General features: G+C 44.3%; 1 protein-coding gene across 9 annotated transcripts in view; it reads right to left on the reverse strand.

The window, feature by feature from the left end:
* Nucleotides 1–15,841, reverse strand: part of myo9bl (myosin IXb-like) — a 57,834-nt gene that overhangs the window by 17,873 nt on the left and 24,120 nt on the right. For all 9 annotated transcript variants that reach the window (XM_080297893.1, XM_080297891.1, XM_080297892.1 and 6 more), the window contains exons 5-6: nt 3,556–3,650; nt 359–421 (exon numbers count right to left, since the gene is read on the reverse strand). In XM_080297893.1, coding sequence (XP_080154019.1) covers nt 359–421; nt 3,556–3,650 — 158 coding nt within the window. The remainder of the gene's footprint in view (nt 1–358; nt 422–3,555; nt 3,651–15,841) is intronic.

Genomic DNA, 15,841 nt, shown 5'->3' on the forward strand with positions numbered 1-15,841 from the left:
ATCTGTGACAGTCGGCCTCTTCCTTTGACTCACTGATAGATCCCACAGAGAAAACAGAATGATGAAGCAGGATTACGTCGCTCTGACTGCGTTTCTAAGTTACCAAAGTGAAATAACTGTTTGCATATTAGTCACACAAGCAGCGACAGACTAGCAGTCTAGTTGGTAGGAAACAGTGCAGTGAGCAACACGAGAGGCAGCGTCAAGGCGACGAGTTGGTTTCAATGTGCAGCAACGAATCTTCTTAACTGTTGGTCAAAACTTGCTTTTCAGTGTTTATTATCTGCAAATAAACACAACTGCAGGTCCTGGTTATATAAGACGACCTCATGAGGGTCAAGACCCCGTCATTCCTCACCTCTCATTCTTCTCCCTAGAGACCAGACGAGACTTCTCCAGGAGGTACTTCTCCACCACTGCCCTGCAAGATGGAGAAAAACACAGTGAGGGGGGAAGGATGAGAAAAAGCAGAAGGAGGATGAATCATCTGATCTAAAAAAGGTCACTCGGCTGTGTCTGTGTCTCCCAGGTCACTTGTGAAAGTGGGCTGCTAATAAAGACAGAGGGGAGGAGCAGGGGAAGTGAGGGCAGATGGTCAGAACAATCAAAGAGGGAACAAAGCTCTCAGATATGGTTGGACGTGTGTCATCACACAGCAACACGCCAGCCGCAGACAGCTTAGGATTCATGTATTTGACTGAATAGGAGACGGAGGGCAGTGAAAAAGCAGGCTGTGTTTTCACTGCAGTCGACAGATACGCAGCTTTATTTACCTGCTGCACCAGGCCAAGGCCATAAAGTTTGCCAAATCAGATTTTATAAGTCAAAGTTGGTTTTTCAGTAGCCAAGCAAAAACAGCACTGACGCCAGTCCTGACACTAAGAATAGAGCTGTGCTGTGAGAAACCGGCTTGCAGCTTCGACTAGAGACAGACAACGTAAAGTTCAAACGCTAGCTTACGTGCTCTGTGACGTCGGGGTGTAATCAGTTGTGCCCATCATGACCACAAAAACACCCACAAAATGCTGTTTATCATTATTATTGTAACAAACAAGATCGTCTGACGGGAATCCTGATCACGCTGCCCACAGATACTGAGGTAAGTTGCACTTGAACCTGTTAGAGGCTTCTGCAAACGTCTGAATGTGCACAGGCATGCAGGGGTGTCCAAGCAATACAACAGATGGTGCATCAATAACAATCCCTACTCATTAGCTGATCTGAGAACAGCTGATGTTTGCTGAACGTGAGCTGAAGAAGGTTGAGAGACGGAGAGCATAAAAACATGCAGACTGTCGGTCAGTTCAGAGAGCCGAGGCGAGCAGCAGCTTCCTCTTTGCTGATCCACTCCACTGGAGACGGAGAGACACACAGCCTTTGTCAAGTCTACAGAGCAGAGCTGTGGTGGCCTCCTGAGTCCTTAACCGCCTAGAAGAGCCTACACTAGAAAGAATAATGGTGGTGAAATATGCTGGGCGGTGTGCTTTGAGTAGATATGATATGTTCTGCAAGATAACGATCTTTGGTGGGAATCACAGAAAAGCCTCAGCCTGCTAAAATCGACTCCTCGGATCGAATTACAGAGCTGAGGCTGAGCAACGAGAGCTGGTGCTATCAGGCTGGGGATACCCACCTAGTGTGGAGCTGAACATCGTCAGCACAGGCATCAACGTGTTTATTCACCGCCTATTTTTAGGACCAGAGAATTAATCACTGTGTCAGTCATTAGTCTGAACACTGTACTAAATGTTCGCTGCAGTTAAACAGGGCTCTAGAGTGCGACCAATTTGGTCGCAAATGCGACCAAATTTTTCAGTGGTGCGACTAAAAAAAAAATATTTGGTTGCACCTGTGCGACCAAATGTTCGGGTAGCAAAAAATAAATAAATAAATAAAAATCTGTAACCTTCCCTGTGGTCAACAGACACACATTTTGCCCCTATTGTGGACTAAACCAATCAGAGATAGTAAGGGGCGGGACCTCTCTGATTGGCCGTGGTCCAGTTGAAAGTGCAGGTGGAAGTGGGAGGTGAGTAGCTTGAATAAAGCGATATCAATTCATTAAATCCTGACTTTTAAATATAACTGTGTTTTGCCAGAAACGCCAGATTCTCAGATTAAAGCTCACAAAACCATTTCAACAACAACCAAACAGCAGATGAGAGCAGGTACACGGACTCCACACAAAGACGTAAACACAGACCGACGCATCAGAATCAGCTTTGTCTTTCTCGGCTTTCTCGCCCGACGGCCCGCAGACGGACACGCTGTCGGAGCTCAGCGATCCTGATGCGTCCGGTCCGCGCTGTGATTACGTCTTTTTGCGCTGATTTTGAGCTGCAGGTTTTGTCTCTCCAACCAAAATCCACCGAGCCAGCAGCAAAAGAAGCAGCAAACTGCGCTTCACATTTGATCAATGTCGTCATGAATTTTGCTGTTTTGCTTCCACGACTATTAAAATCACACTTCATGCACAGCTAGCTCTCTCTCTCTCTCTCTCTCTCTCTGTACTTCAAGAACAGTTTCCGTCTCCAATCTCTGTTTTCTGTGTTATTCATTCGCTTATTACCCACCAGTCTACCGTTGTTTACAGGCTGTGGCTGCTGTCTTTTTCTTTTCTTTTTCACTTAAATGTCCTCGGACAAGAAAGCCTATTTTTTTCTGTTGTTCAATACTGAAGAAATTTAAACTTTATATGCAGAACATTGTAGAATATTTTTAAGGTTTTCTGCTATAAAAAGCCAGACCAGGAAAATCTCCTTCATGTTTTTCTGTTTTATTCTCAGTTACTTTCACACAAAGGCATCTGCTGTGATGTTCACAATTCTGATGAAGTCAGTACTGATAAATGATCAGAATTATAATATTTCTGACTCTTCTGGCTAAGTTGAATCGAATCGGGACTTTGAAAACCAGAATCGAGTGGATTATAGAAATCAGTGATGATACCCAGCCCTAGTGAGCAGCCTAGGCACGACAGACGTGGATGTAGCTGTAATAGGAAAAGAACTATTGCTAACTTTTCTGTTAAGGCCTGATCCTTCTGAAATTCATAGCCAGTGCTCTGACACGGTGTCATCAATCTTTGAATGCTGAAAAAGCCCAGTGTATCCAGACAAACACATTATATTACATAAATTATTAGAAAATTTGTGTGCGCCTAACTTTTGTGCCGGTACGCCTAACTTTAAAAAGTTAGGCGTACCGGCATGCCCATGGCAAAAAGTTAGTCTAGAGCCCTGTTAAAGCTCGACGTGTTGCCTTTTTTTTTTAAAGACGCTGAGCATCTGTTCCTCTGCCTTGATGAGGAAATGAGGAAGTGACACGGCTGACCAGACTTTGATGCAGCTCCTAACCAGAGTCTGGCTGCTGAGAAAAAGGAAGGACATGCTAGTGGTTGCAAGTTTCAGTCCATATATACACAGTGAACATAGGAAGGCCCATGTGACGCGGTAGAAAAGTAAAGAGGAAGACGCAGCGCTGTAGAGAACACACACGCACACACACACACACACACACACACACACACACACACACACACACGGTGTTACTTACCCTCTGACCACGCCGCTCTCCAGATAATTAACCTGGATGAATTTGCCAAAGCGGCTGGAGTTGTTGTTGTGGGCTGTCTTGGCGTTCCCAAAGGCCTGGAAGAGAGAAGAGGATTAAAGTCAACTACACAGAGCGCATCGATCTAACCAATCAACAATTTAGCCCAATGTTCTGGTCAAATAATGAGAAAAAATGAATTTAAGTGGTTAAAACTGCAGTCGGGCTTGTGTACAGGAGAAGACATCAGAACACACAGCACTACCAAAGTCATTTAAACCTCTGCAGCTTTTCTTTAAACTGTTAACCTTCAAGCCATCAGTGGAATCAGGACCTTTGCTGAAGTCACAACAACCCTCCGTAACTACAAAGAGGCTGCACAGTCCTGGGTTAAACCTTGTTTTGAAGCTGAAACTGTAGAAGCGGGTGGGAGTGAGTGGGGTAAGCATCTGCAACTCATCTGAATTTGCCCTTTTCTTACTCTCATTGAATCGCTCTTTGCACCTCCTCGGGGTCAATGTGTGTGAGAAAGCTTAGGTCAGAAATGATAAATGAGGCTGGGGCAGACCCTCTGTACGGCCGTGTCACACCAACGTTTCTCTCCAGGTCTCGGGCCAATTGCAACCCAGCCAGAGGCGCAACGACCCCAGGCTCACCCAGCCTCTCTGAGGCGCCTTGTTTATTGCACGGATACGTTACGAGAATAGCACGTTTTCCCCCTCTTCATGATGAGATGTTCACATGGTCACACACAAACACAAAACAAGGCCACCACAGGGGAAGTTGACTCAATGCATGTTAAATAGGAAGTACATTCTGTTTTGTAAGGCGGTCGCAGGGTGAATTTGATACACTGGTGTCGGGGAAGATTGGAAAAAAGACTGCAAGTGCACACACACACACGCACGCACGCACGCACGCACACACACACACGCACGCACACACGCACGCACGCACGCACGCACGCACGCACACGCACACACGCACGCACACACAAACACGACTGAGATTCCTTAGGATGAACCGTTGACCCATTTTCTTTTCTCCTGCATATTTACACCCCTTGTGCTTCAGCTCTGTCCGTGCACGCTCATCTGCTCTTTTTTGTTCTTTAAGCAAGAACAACTTTGATCAATTTTTATGTTTTAGTGCAAAAAAAGAACTCAAAATGTGATTTTAATATTGCCTTGAAGGAAGTGAGGGAAGAGTTGTTACTTGTTGATGGATGATGAAAGATGCTCACATGAGGTGTGTGTGTGTGTGTGTGTGCACGTGCGTGTGTGTGTGTGTGTGTGCACGTGCGTGTGTGTGTGTGTGTGTGTGTGCACGTGAGTGTGTGTGTGTGTGTGAGAGACCAGAACAGTCTGCAGCTCTGAACTTGCTCAGACGGGGCCTCCACTCACCCACTCACGAAGGTTTTTCCCCTTTTTTTCTGCACACAATTTATCCAAGCTGTCTGCTTGTTCAGATCAACCATGCAGTTGTTTTTATTCTGTTTGCTTAAATGGTTTTCTTTCTATTTCTTCTATTCCCTATATGAAGGTCAGTAAATGTGTTCGGTGTCCAGCACCAAACCCTGGGAAATCTGTGCAGGACCCAGGCTGCTGCACGGAGGGAATTCTAAACATGTTGCAGCATCATTCGTATTCAAACATGCCCTTCATCAGCTCGTCTGATTGGTTTGAAGCGCAGCAGGTATGAGGAAATACAGCAGCCGTTTCGCTGCACGTTGTCTATGGAAAGACGAGGCCTAATAGGAACTCTTACGCAATATGGTTTGCCCTCAACAAGTTCATAAAAGAAGCAGAAAAAGAACGAGGCGGAAAAAAGGCACAACTAGGTGAAAGGGACCTTGGCAATCTACAGCGAGTGCATGCGCTGCATACAGAGAGCTTTCAGCCCACTTCTGTGTGTTTAGTCATTTATTTTAAATGAGCCCACATGCAAAGTATGAACTCCAAATGTGAATAGACGAAGCAGACAGACATTTAGATAAGCATTCAGAGTGGTTGTGATGTGTTTTTGTCCTTTCTCACATTCAAGCTTTAATATTGGTGAAACGATCCACCTGATATGAACCGTTTAAAAACATGTGGTTTCGACAGGCCGCAAAATCTGCTGTCAGTGACTGGACATCAAATATCTTTGGGACTTATCCTATGTTAGCTTCAGCAGAGCCAGACAGGTACCTTTAAAGGTTAATCAGCTCCATAAGGAATGGAATTTTAAAACAGTCCCTCAAAAATGAAAAACATACGCGGGAGACCGTGTCATCACACAGCGCACATTTCTCACTGATTTCGACCTGCAGAGAGCCGGTTTCACTGGTATCCAACTCCCCGTACATTCCCACTTTATCAGAGAGCCAGACCTACCAGTCTGAAGACTCACATCCCTATTTAGACAAGCTCGTCCCACACACACACACACACACACACACACACACACACACACACACACACACACACACACACACACACACACACACACACACACACACACACACACACACTTACAAAGAACACTGGGGGAGTGTCTTTCACTGTGCAGTTTATGAGCAGTTTGTCTCAACAAGCGAGTGTGACATGATATAATTTAAACACAGCTTAAACATGAGATGTAGTGAAAGCCTGCATAAACATGAAGAAACCAAAACAAAAGAAAACCCAGCGTGGAGGGAAAGTTTGATTTTGCACAAGATTGGATGTTTTGTGACTTTGCTGCCCTGAAAGTTGTTGTATTTCCCCATTTTCTGCATAGTTTTAGCGTGCACACTGACGCCAAAGCGGAACGTTAAGACAACTTTGTAATCAGTGAAGATGTGTCCCGGAGCATCGCTGCATCCTTTCAGGTTTTACAGTTCAAAAGAGCTTCAGTTAAAGTTTCCACAGGCGCTGCCAAGGCCCTGACACCGACACCTCGCTACAGCAACTGCCAGTTCCCACATTCACAGCGGACAACGGCAGTCACTCATGCAGAAATGACTCAAAGTGCTAGGTGGACATGTTTACTCGTTTGGCAGCAGAAAGTTTAAACTAAAAACTATATCTGTCATGTTTTTGAAGCCTTAGACACACTCATCTATTACCGGTTACATTGGAAAACCAAGCAGCAGGGATCTATATCATCGCTGGCATAACGCTGAGGCGAGGCTGATCGGTGCTTAGAGACAAAATAATCGCTTTGTTGTTGACATGAATGTGAGAAATGCTTTGGAGAGATCACATGATGTTGGCAGCGATTGAATCCAACCACATCTCTGCACAGTTCTTGCTCTAAGCTTGGCTTCAGGCTGCCAATATATCCCACTGACTACGCTTAAACCCTTCGAGCTCGTCTGAACCGCCGACAACGAACGGATTCTTTCAAGCATCACAACGCCGTCGACGTCAGAAACAAATACTTCCATCTCCTGTAATCTTTCTAGACAAAACAAACACAATGATGCCGGTTTGGACAGAGAAAAGTTGTAGAAGTAATTTTTGGGGAGTTTTCTAATTAGATTTATTGATTATTACAACAATCACACACAGAAATGGCAACTTATGCTTTTAAAAAGTAGGGCAATTATCACCTGGCAGCTACACAGCACTAAATCAATTCCTGGATGCATGGTGGTAATAAAGCGGTGGTGGTAGTCGTGGTCGAGGGGAAAAAGTAATCGCTTCAGTATGCAAAGGCTGATTGTAACAAATTCTCCCTATTATTAGCAAAGCCTGGAAAGCAAATCAGAAACTGACAGAAACCAACTTAAAAGCTAAATGATGGAGTTTTGCTCTGGTGTAAAAAGTCGTTTTTAACTCTAAACCATCTGCGCCCAACTTAAGTTTCACAATAAACTGCACAATTGTCTATATTTTAGGAACAGGATCTAAAAATACTGGCACCTCCGCAGAAGCACAGGCATACTGAATCTGCAAGCAGGAACAGCTACCACGAGAGGAACCAACCGGCGGGGTCACGAGGAGTCATTCTGCACAATCCATGAAGGAGGAAACGGGCACACACGACTTTTTCTCCGATTCTCATTTAGTGCAAGAATGTCAGCAATTCTGATCTTTGTGAAGTGTGTTTAGTCTGAACTAGGGTTAAGTGACGAGCGCAGCTGCCGAGTCGGTCGTGGAAACGGCAACAAGCGGTGATGATGAAGGAGGCGCAGAGTTAAAGGATGCATCAGCAGGAACATCGTTTCAGTCTGCTGCGCGGGAGCATTTTGTGCTCTCCAAAGATGACGGCGGATAAACTGAGCGCGCTACCACTGTGCAACACGTGGGGCTCATGCTATCGGCGGCACGGCACCTACGGAGACATCGCCACGGTGTGTTTACTGGCAGCGCAAGGAAGACAGCCGGGTAGGAAAGAACAACGTCTACTCCCTGCAGCTTTTAAACAGTCAGGGCTAAAAGCTACAACCAAAGCAGGAGTGTGGGAGGTTTCACAGCTGAGGATGCAGCCTAAAGCTGCTGCAAAGCATTCAGGGTATCAATGAAGTAACAATATCCCCTCCAGATGACGCTTCAGAAAAGACACAATGAGGAATTTTTACCACACCACGTGGAGCTCTTACTAAAGCAACCTCTGACCCTAACCTGCAGAACCACTGAGTTTTCTGTTTACATCGCAGCGGAGATGGACCGTGTCACTCTGCAGGCTCGGCCACACACGTTAGCGTCTCGCTGACGCGCCGACAAACGGTGACGGAATGGAAATGAAGGGCAAAAGCACATCCCTGTTATTACAGACGAAACAACAACACAACAAATGCAATCAATGCAGCAGCTGAACTGGGGCGTCGGATTGTGTGTCTCAGTAAAACAGGCTCCTGTTTGTCCACTGAAGCACAGCAGCCAGCCGTGCCCTGAAAACCGAGCAGGAGAAGCTGGAATGGCCTGTTCACAAGCACGTGACATGCTGGAGCGCTATGTAGAACAGCAGGAGAGTCTCATGCACAGAAACTATGTCAAGGATACTGGAGAACCTAATTAAGGTTCTCAAACCTCTGAAGGGTACAATGACTGATGAGCACAGAAACCTATCAGCCCTTTGCAGAAGGTTATATTGAAATCCATGACAGCTCCACCATCACAGAGCTACAGTCCTGGACGGCAGACGCAAAGATCTGCACAGAGCCGGATCCTGGATCCAGGATGTAAGTTAAAGCGCTTTTAGGGTTCACAGACTTCAGAACTATTTCCTCTTTTATTTAACGAGACAATCTAAACCCACAGCAGTTCATTCTGATAATCACGGCCGATATGCCACAGTCAGTCCAGTCTGTGTGATGACCTTGCACAGAAGGTATCAAGCCTGCTGTCATAACTGATAACGCATCTGCAGCTTCTGAAGGAAGGCCTTTGGTCCAGAGCCTCGGCGCCGAGTTCAAGAGGAACCTCCCACTGCAGCCATCAGATTTCTGACATGCCTTATTTTTTCAGGCTGAATAATTTTTGATGATCATCTTTGATGGTCATAAAACTTTTTCCAGTGTTGCACTCTGCAGAAAAAAAATGTTGCTAAAGCCAAAGTGCTGCTCCCACCTCAGAGCCTTTTTGGGTCCATCTAAAACAATAGATGTGAGTCGGCAAGGCTGATTCATCGGACTGAAAAGTAACATTAAGCAGGACATGAAGTGAAAAGGTTCAAGAGGTATGTTAAAGTTTTCATGCACCAGTTTTGCTCCTCTTGTGGTTTGGTGTTTTACCAGATTGGAGTCATTTTAAGCCACTCCACCCATGTCTAGATGGGGACCACATCAAACCCCAGCCTGTGGTGTGGTCACAACACACGAATAGACCCTGAAGTGGCACAGCTGACATGTACTGCTACATGTCAGCTGTGTGCGGACTGCAGGGCGAAGCATGTTCTGCTTTTCAGTAAGATGCTGAACGGTATGATTACAGGAGGCCTCTGCATACGTGTGCGTTTATAGGACGGCTGACTCATGGGCTGGCACTGTGACTTAATCACAGTAATGCCAGCTTTCCCCAGACTCACACACAATGCCACCCAGCCTGAATAACTACTCATAAGCAAGAGATAAACAATGGATCAGCAGATGCTATGGCCTCCTCTGCACTTCCTGAACTACAATACAATACTCTGGCCTGCCCACACCCCTCAAGACTCTGAGCTAACAGTAGACAGAGTTACTGCTGCTACTTCCCATGTCGTAGCGACTTCCTGTTTGGTGCTTCGGGATAACAGGAACTTCCTGTCTGAAAGAGTGAGCGTGGCAGGAGGAGGCTTAGGATCTGAAAAAGGCATATGTGCTTGAGTAAGATGTTAAGCTTCCAGCACAGAGCTTTATATTACATAACCAACAGGCCACCTATATTCACGCCTTTATTCAAACTGTTCAACATTTCTCAACTAATTTCTTTGAATATGTGTCACATTTTAAAACGACCACATTTAGAAGACAGAGTGACAGGTGAAACGTTCAGCTGGTACTTTCACTTAAAATAAATAAAAAACTAGAATTCCACTCGAACGCCGATCTGTGCCCTTCTTAGACGGGCTGATTGTGCGATTAATCGCACAACGACCCACATTACTCATCACATAATTGCATCAAAAGACACCGAGGCCACAAAAAGACAGCTATTTGCCATAACTGCCAGTTGTTGTCCACACCGTACGGTCCAATACAAGCTAAGCCAGCACATATTCCACGATAATAACTGTATGATTATTAGTGTGATGACAGAGCGGTGCAGCATTGTGCGTCTGTAGGAATTCACTCACTTTCAGAGGCAGCTTCAATTAGAAGAACTGAAGTTCTGCTGGTTTCATTATCCATTGTGTGTTACAGCAGGCACACATCCTGTTGCTACTTACAGTGCTGAACATATTCATTAGACCACCTGCCATAAAAACACATTTTTCTGTTTAGGAATGCAAGTAAATAACTGATTTGGTATCTAAAAATAACAATGTGCTTTACTATTTTTCTATAAATTCACAGATGGCAACAATTCTATTTTAGCATTAAAAATTAGGATCTTGCACTCACTAGTGGACTGACCATTAGAGAAACAACATTTATGACATAACTAAGGAATAATGGAGTCTCTCATATCAGGAGCTTTCATCTGCATGAGAAAACAAACTGTTTGCACAGCGTTGCCTGGCTTTCTCTGCATCCGTCTGCGGGACCACGATTGACTCAATCATGCTTTTATCCTGAGCAAGCTGCTTAACTGCTAATATGCTTGTGTTGTTGAAATGAAAAGTATTCAGCAAAGTGTTGCAATGGACTAGAAACTGTTTGTATTATCACTTTTTTTTAAATAACTGAGAGACTTTAATTCTCTTTCCAGCATGCATGAATCTGCACCAGAATATAATCAAAATATTTTGTCTGTTCTAAAGTTTAAAGCTGCATATTTCACCCTCTCAGGAGTATAAGATCATTCTTAACCACAGCTTTCAAACGCACAGTTCTCCTATATGAAAGCCATCTTGCTTAAACAGAGCCAGGCCCTACTGGCAAAAAAAGAAAAAGATGGCTTTAAAGTCTGGCAAAAGAAAACAAAGAAGCCAAAAGAACCACGTAAGAGAGGCTCAACCAGTCGAACCGGTTCACGAGTGGAAGCACAGCTTTATTGCTTTTCTGCAGCTTGAAGCTTTTATTTGTTCCATTATTTTCAGGACAGAGGCTGAAAAATTAAAGAACAGAGCAGCATATAGAAAAAGGGGGGCGCTAAGTAGGACAGGAGCTTTGCAGATGGTTTCAGGTTGTGGCCATTCATTCTGCCAGCAACAGCACGCAGCCAGCACCACACATGATGATCTCACCTCGTCAAAATGTGGGCCGGACCTTTAGGCCTCCCCTATAGCTCGATGACACACACGTGTTCAGATACACAGTCACACACTTTCCACTGCTGTAACCTGACCAGCCTCCAAAAAAGGAACCAAATTAAATCCTTTTGTAAAAATTCCTCCATTTGGGCAAAAACACTAAAAATAGTATAGAACCCTCTAACGACGTCGACAGAGCCGTGAGCGCTACGAACCTTAAAACGACCAGAACTTCTACACTCATTACTTAGGAGGTTCATCCAGCTCAAACACAACCTGACTAAAGTAAAAGAGATGATGAATAATCACTCAGGCTGAAAGGGATTACTGAGGCCAGATTCTTCTTGTAAAACAATAAAGAGGAGGAACTATTACGCTATGACAGTTTAGTTATTAAGAATTCTTGGATGAACGGTCGTCTTTGGGTCGCCTTCTTTGTCAAAAATCACCTTATTGATTTACTTCTGTGCTTTGTGTCATTATGTTGGTGACTCACCCAAACACTCCTAAGCTTCTGGGTTTGGACTGCTGCTCTGACAATCTGTAAATGTTTGGATTAGAGCTGGGCGATAGAACGATAACGATATGTATTGCGAAATAACTTTTTCTCGATAGAAAAATGTAACTATTGCGATAGGCCTCATCGCTCTTGTCCTCTTAAAAAGAAGAACAGCCAATCCAAATTAAGTAGCGCAGAGCCGAACCAATCACAGCCGCAGCGTCACGTCACGTGACTTGTTACGTACAGGACAAGTGCCAAGCCGCACATGCGTATTTGTTTGGGAAGCAGCCAGCCACCGTGGCGTCCGGGTAATGGAGGAAACGAGTGCGCCGACTAGAGAACGGTCACGCTCTCGGTTGATTTAAGGTTACCGAAGAGAAAACAGATGATGGTTCCAACGCCGGAGAGATTGTCGAACGGAAGAGCCACAGAAGTCCCGTAGTGTGAAGGTGTTTCGGCTATTTCAAGTCTGACAAAAAACAGAGTAGCTGCACTGTAAATGTGCCGAAAGCAAGTCTGGAAATACAATAAAGCGGTGCAGCTCAGTCTCTGACTGGAAGCGCTGATTCGTCATTCGGCTTTTGTCAGACTAAAGTAACTGTTAAAACTGTTTGAAAAGCTCAGCTATACAACAAGGAGAGGTCGAGAATTTCCTTTTAGTTCTCAGTTTATTTGATATTGACAAAAGTTAGTCAGTTTTGTCTGTTCTTCTGTAAAACAAACTAAGATTTATTTTTAGAATTAATATTTTGTTTCTAAGTGGAATTGACAGTTTAGTCTGTTTCGTTTGTTCTATTTTGAAACTTAAACGCTTTAGCGGCTGCCTTTTGTGTAGTTTGCAATATTTGCCTTTATTTATCTGAAAAAGTCTCATGTTCCTTAAGTACATCTACCCTGTTGAACTTATTATGGGAAATAAATATTTTAATAAAAACAAGCTGCTGGTTATTTCACATTTTACTTGTGAGCAACGGCACATTTAAATCTTACAAATATAGTTATTTGGCTGATATCGTGATAGATATCGTTATCGCCTGAAATGAAAAAAACATATCGCGATATGAAAAAATCTCATATCGCCCAGCTCTAGTTTGGATGTAGTGCTGGGCGATATGACCCAAAATTCATATCTCGATATTTTTTAGCTGGATGGCGATATAAGATATATATCTCGATTTTTTTTTTAAGCCATAAAGTAAGAACAAAAAGAGAGTTCTTAGTCAAAGCTGTGTCCCAGATGTCACACAGGCACTTTTATTAACATACAGCACAGATGTACATGAAAAATTACTCAAAATTAAATTATGAGCATTCATTAAATAATAATGCTCCATAAATAAAAGAAAACAAGGTTGTTTTTGTGCTAAACAAAGAGCTCACAATTGTGCAGTCAAAATGTAAACTAAAAGACGCTGAGCATAATAACAAAGACAGATTTCACAGCTGCTCTGTTCCCAAGTTTTACTGTGTGACTGATAGCCTGGAGTTTGAAATCCGCTTCATAACCACGTCTCTTACAGGTGCCATTTATGGTCCTTATACACACACAATACGGTAATATTACGTTGATGCACAGTACATATCACTCCGCGAAGCTCCTCGGTAGCCGTAATGCGCCGACAATCTATCAAGCGGTGCAGCTCCGTAGCTTACCAAAGTCGTACTCAAACATTTGTGACAGATTGCTGAGCGCCGTGTTCCACATAAAATCGGTTCGCGGCCATCAAGCACAACCAGAATTCATACATAAGGCGCGCTATCACCTTTTGAGAGAATGAAAGGATTTTAGGGTTAGCGCTGTTAGCTCGTTAGCGCTGTTAGCTCGTTAGCATGTTTAGCTCGTTAGCACGTTGACGCCGTCCAGCCCCACGCATGGGGTGATGCGCAGTAACTCGTTAACGGAGATTTGCCGTGTCCGTCTTGTCGCTGCCTGCATGTGAAGCGATGGGGGAGGAGGGGGAGTTGTCTTCAGTGAAGGCGAGGCGGAGTAACGTTGCGTAGAGACAAAAGTGGACGAAAGAGAGGCAAACTTGCGGCTCCACAACTATAATTATAACGTAACATAGACTATATCGATATAAAGGATATTGTCACATCTTATATCTCATATAAAAATATATCGATATGTTTTAAAAACTCGATATATCGCCCAGCTCTATTTGGATGCAATTTTTAATACTTATTCCTTGAAAGACGGCGAGACATCAAGTCTGTAGAAGGAGAGCCCGAGTAGCCAAACCACGATGCTGCCTCCGCCGTGCTTCACAGCTGGGTGAGATCCTCCAAACATCTTTGTACATTTTTACCACAAGTTCGACTTTTGTCTCATCTGTCCAAAGAGAATTGTGATGCGGGACAGCCAGGTGGCCGTTTGTGCCACGGTAGTTTCCTTTGTGGTCTCCTAACACCAGTGTTTTTTTCATACTGGCCAGACCAACAAGTATTTCAGCAAGCTGCAGATATTTTTATTCATGAGGTTTTTCATGTTTAAAGAACACCTTCTTACAAATTAACTGTATTTTCTACAGAAAGGTTTCAGCTATCGTTGTAACACTTTTTCTAAGACCCTTCCTAAGTTGTTGCGCCAGCACACCTCACACATTCAACCTCATGTCCTTAATTGGAACAAACAACTACAAGAAGCTTTTAGAGAAGTCGTTAGCACAGAGATCAACTCAACAATTCAGCCTGGACTGCATGTTCGCCATGTGCCTGGTACGCCTGCAACCTATAGACGCACACATTAAGGTAACAGGTGATCTGAAACTGGCCGCCTTCCTCTATTAGCCTCATATCCTGCCACCTGCCCTGAATTTGATAAGCAGGAGAAAAATGGATGCATGGCATTTGGCCCATATTTAATAAGTAAATACTGCAGAAATTCAAAGGGTTCCCATTACATTTGTGTGGTATTGGTATACAGGGAACATTTGATTTCTGAGTAAAGAACATTTGCCTCATGTCAGCCATCTCAGCTGTTTTCACATGAAGAGTCTTTCAGCAGGCTAACGCTAAGGAGCAAACCTTAAAAACACTAAAGTTTCCACGTCTCTAAGTAAAACCCATCTTTAGCTGCTGTAATGATGCCAAGAGGAAATGCACAGCTGGTCAATATCCCGGGCGATTGCGTGACCGGTCCCAGATGCAACCCAACCCGATCGCCATTTCCTCCGCTGACCAGGCCAGTAAAGGCCAAACTCGTCTCCCTGTCTGGCCCTGCAACCACAGCTCTGGACTGACATAGCACACACCCATTGCATTCTGGGAGTAAACGGCAGAGAGGCACTGTGTTTGCCAGAGGGACCAGAACTCTGCTGATTGAAGGGGAAAAGCCTCTGCTGCCTCCTCCCCTTCTTCCCTCAACCTGCCATCCAGAACCAAAGACTCTGACAGAGTGACACACATCAAGGGACCCAGGCTGCGCTCATTCAAATGCATCTGAATAAAGCAGCAGCAGTTCTGTGAGGAAGAGCTCGAATACTGAGTCAGGGGCGGCGTCAGAGATGGGACAGATGATAGATGAACACACTGAGTTACTGCAAGTTATGGCAAACCCTCTGTTCTTGCCATTCAGCCAACAGCTTGTGGCCAGTTCTTGTTAAACTTCTTTTTTTACTTAGTTCTGTTTCCAAGCAGTGCGTGCTCTACAGACTTACTTTCAGAGATCGGGGTGGGGGGTTCGCTTCTCTGCACCATTTTGTGCTCTGAATAAACCACATTCCACATGCGGCTGTTCTGACTAGAGGTTTATTTTTAGCCCCACTTCTGCAACATTAAAACTGAAAAATATGTAGAGATTTACTTCCAAATCAGGACCGAGAGTAATCGCTTCCCCACTCTGACGAAGGCTATCAAACTAAAAACAAGTAGTGGGATTTCTGCTTTTTGTCTACTTGGCATTTAGGTGAATGTGCAGCAGGGCTTTCCAGCCTGAAATCTCATTGCAGCCGCAGACAGAAGCTTTTTATCTGTCATCATCTGCAC

This window comes from Astatotilapia calliptera, chromosome 23 (genome assembly GCF_964374335.1).
Source record: "Astatotilapia calliptera chromosome 23, fAstCal68.1, whole genome shotgun sequence".
NCBI classification, from domain to species: domain Eukaryota; kingdom Metazoa; phylum Chordata; class Actinopteri; order Cichliformes; family Cichlidae; genus Astatotilapia; species Astatotilapia calliptera.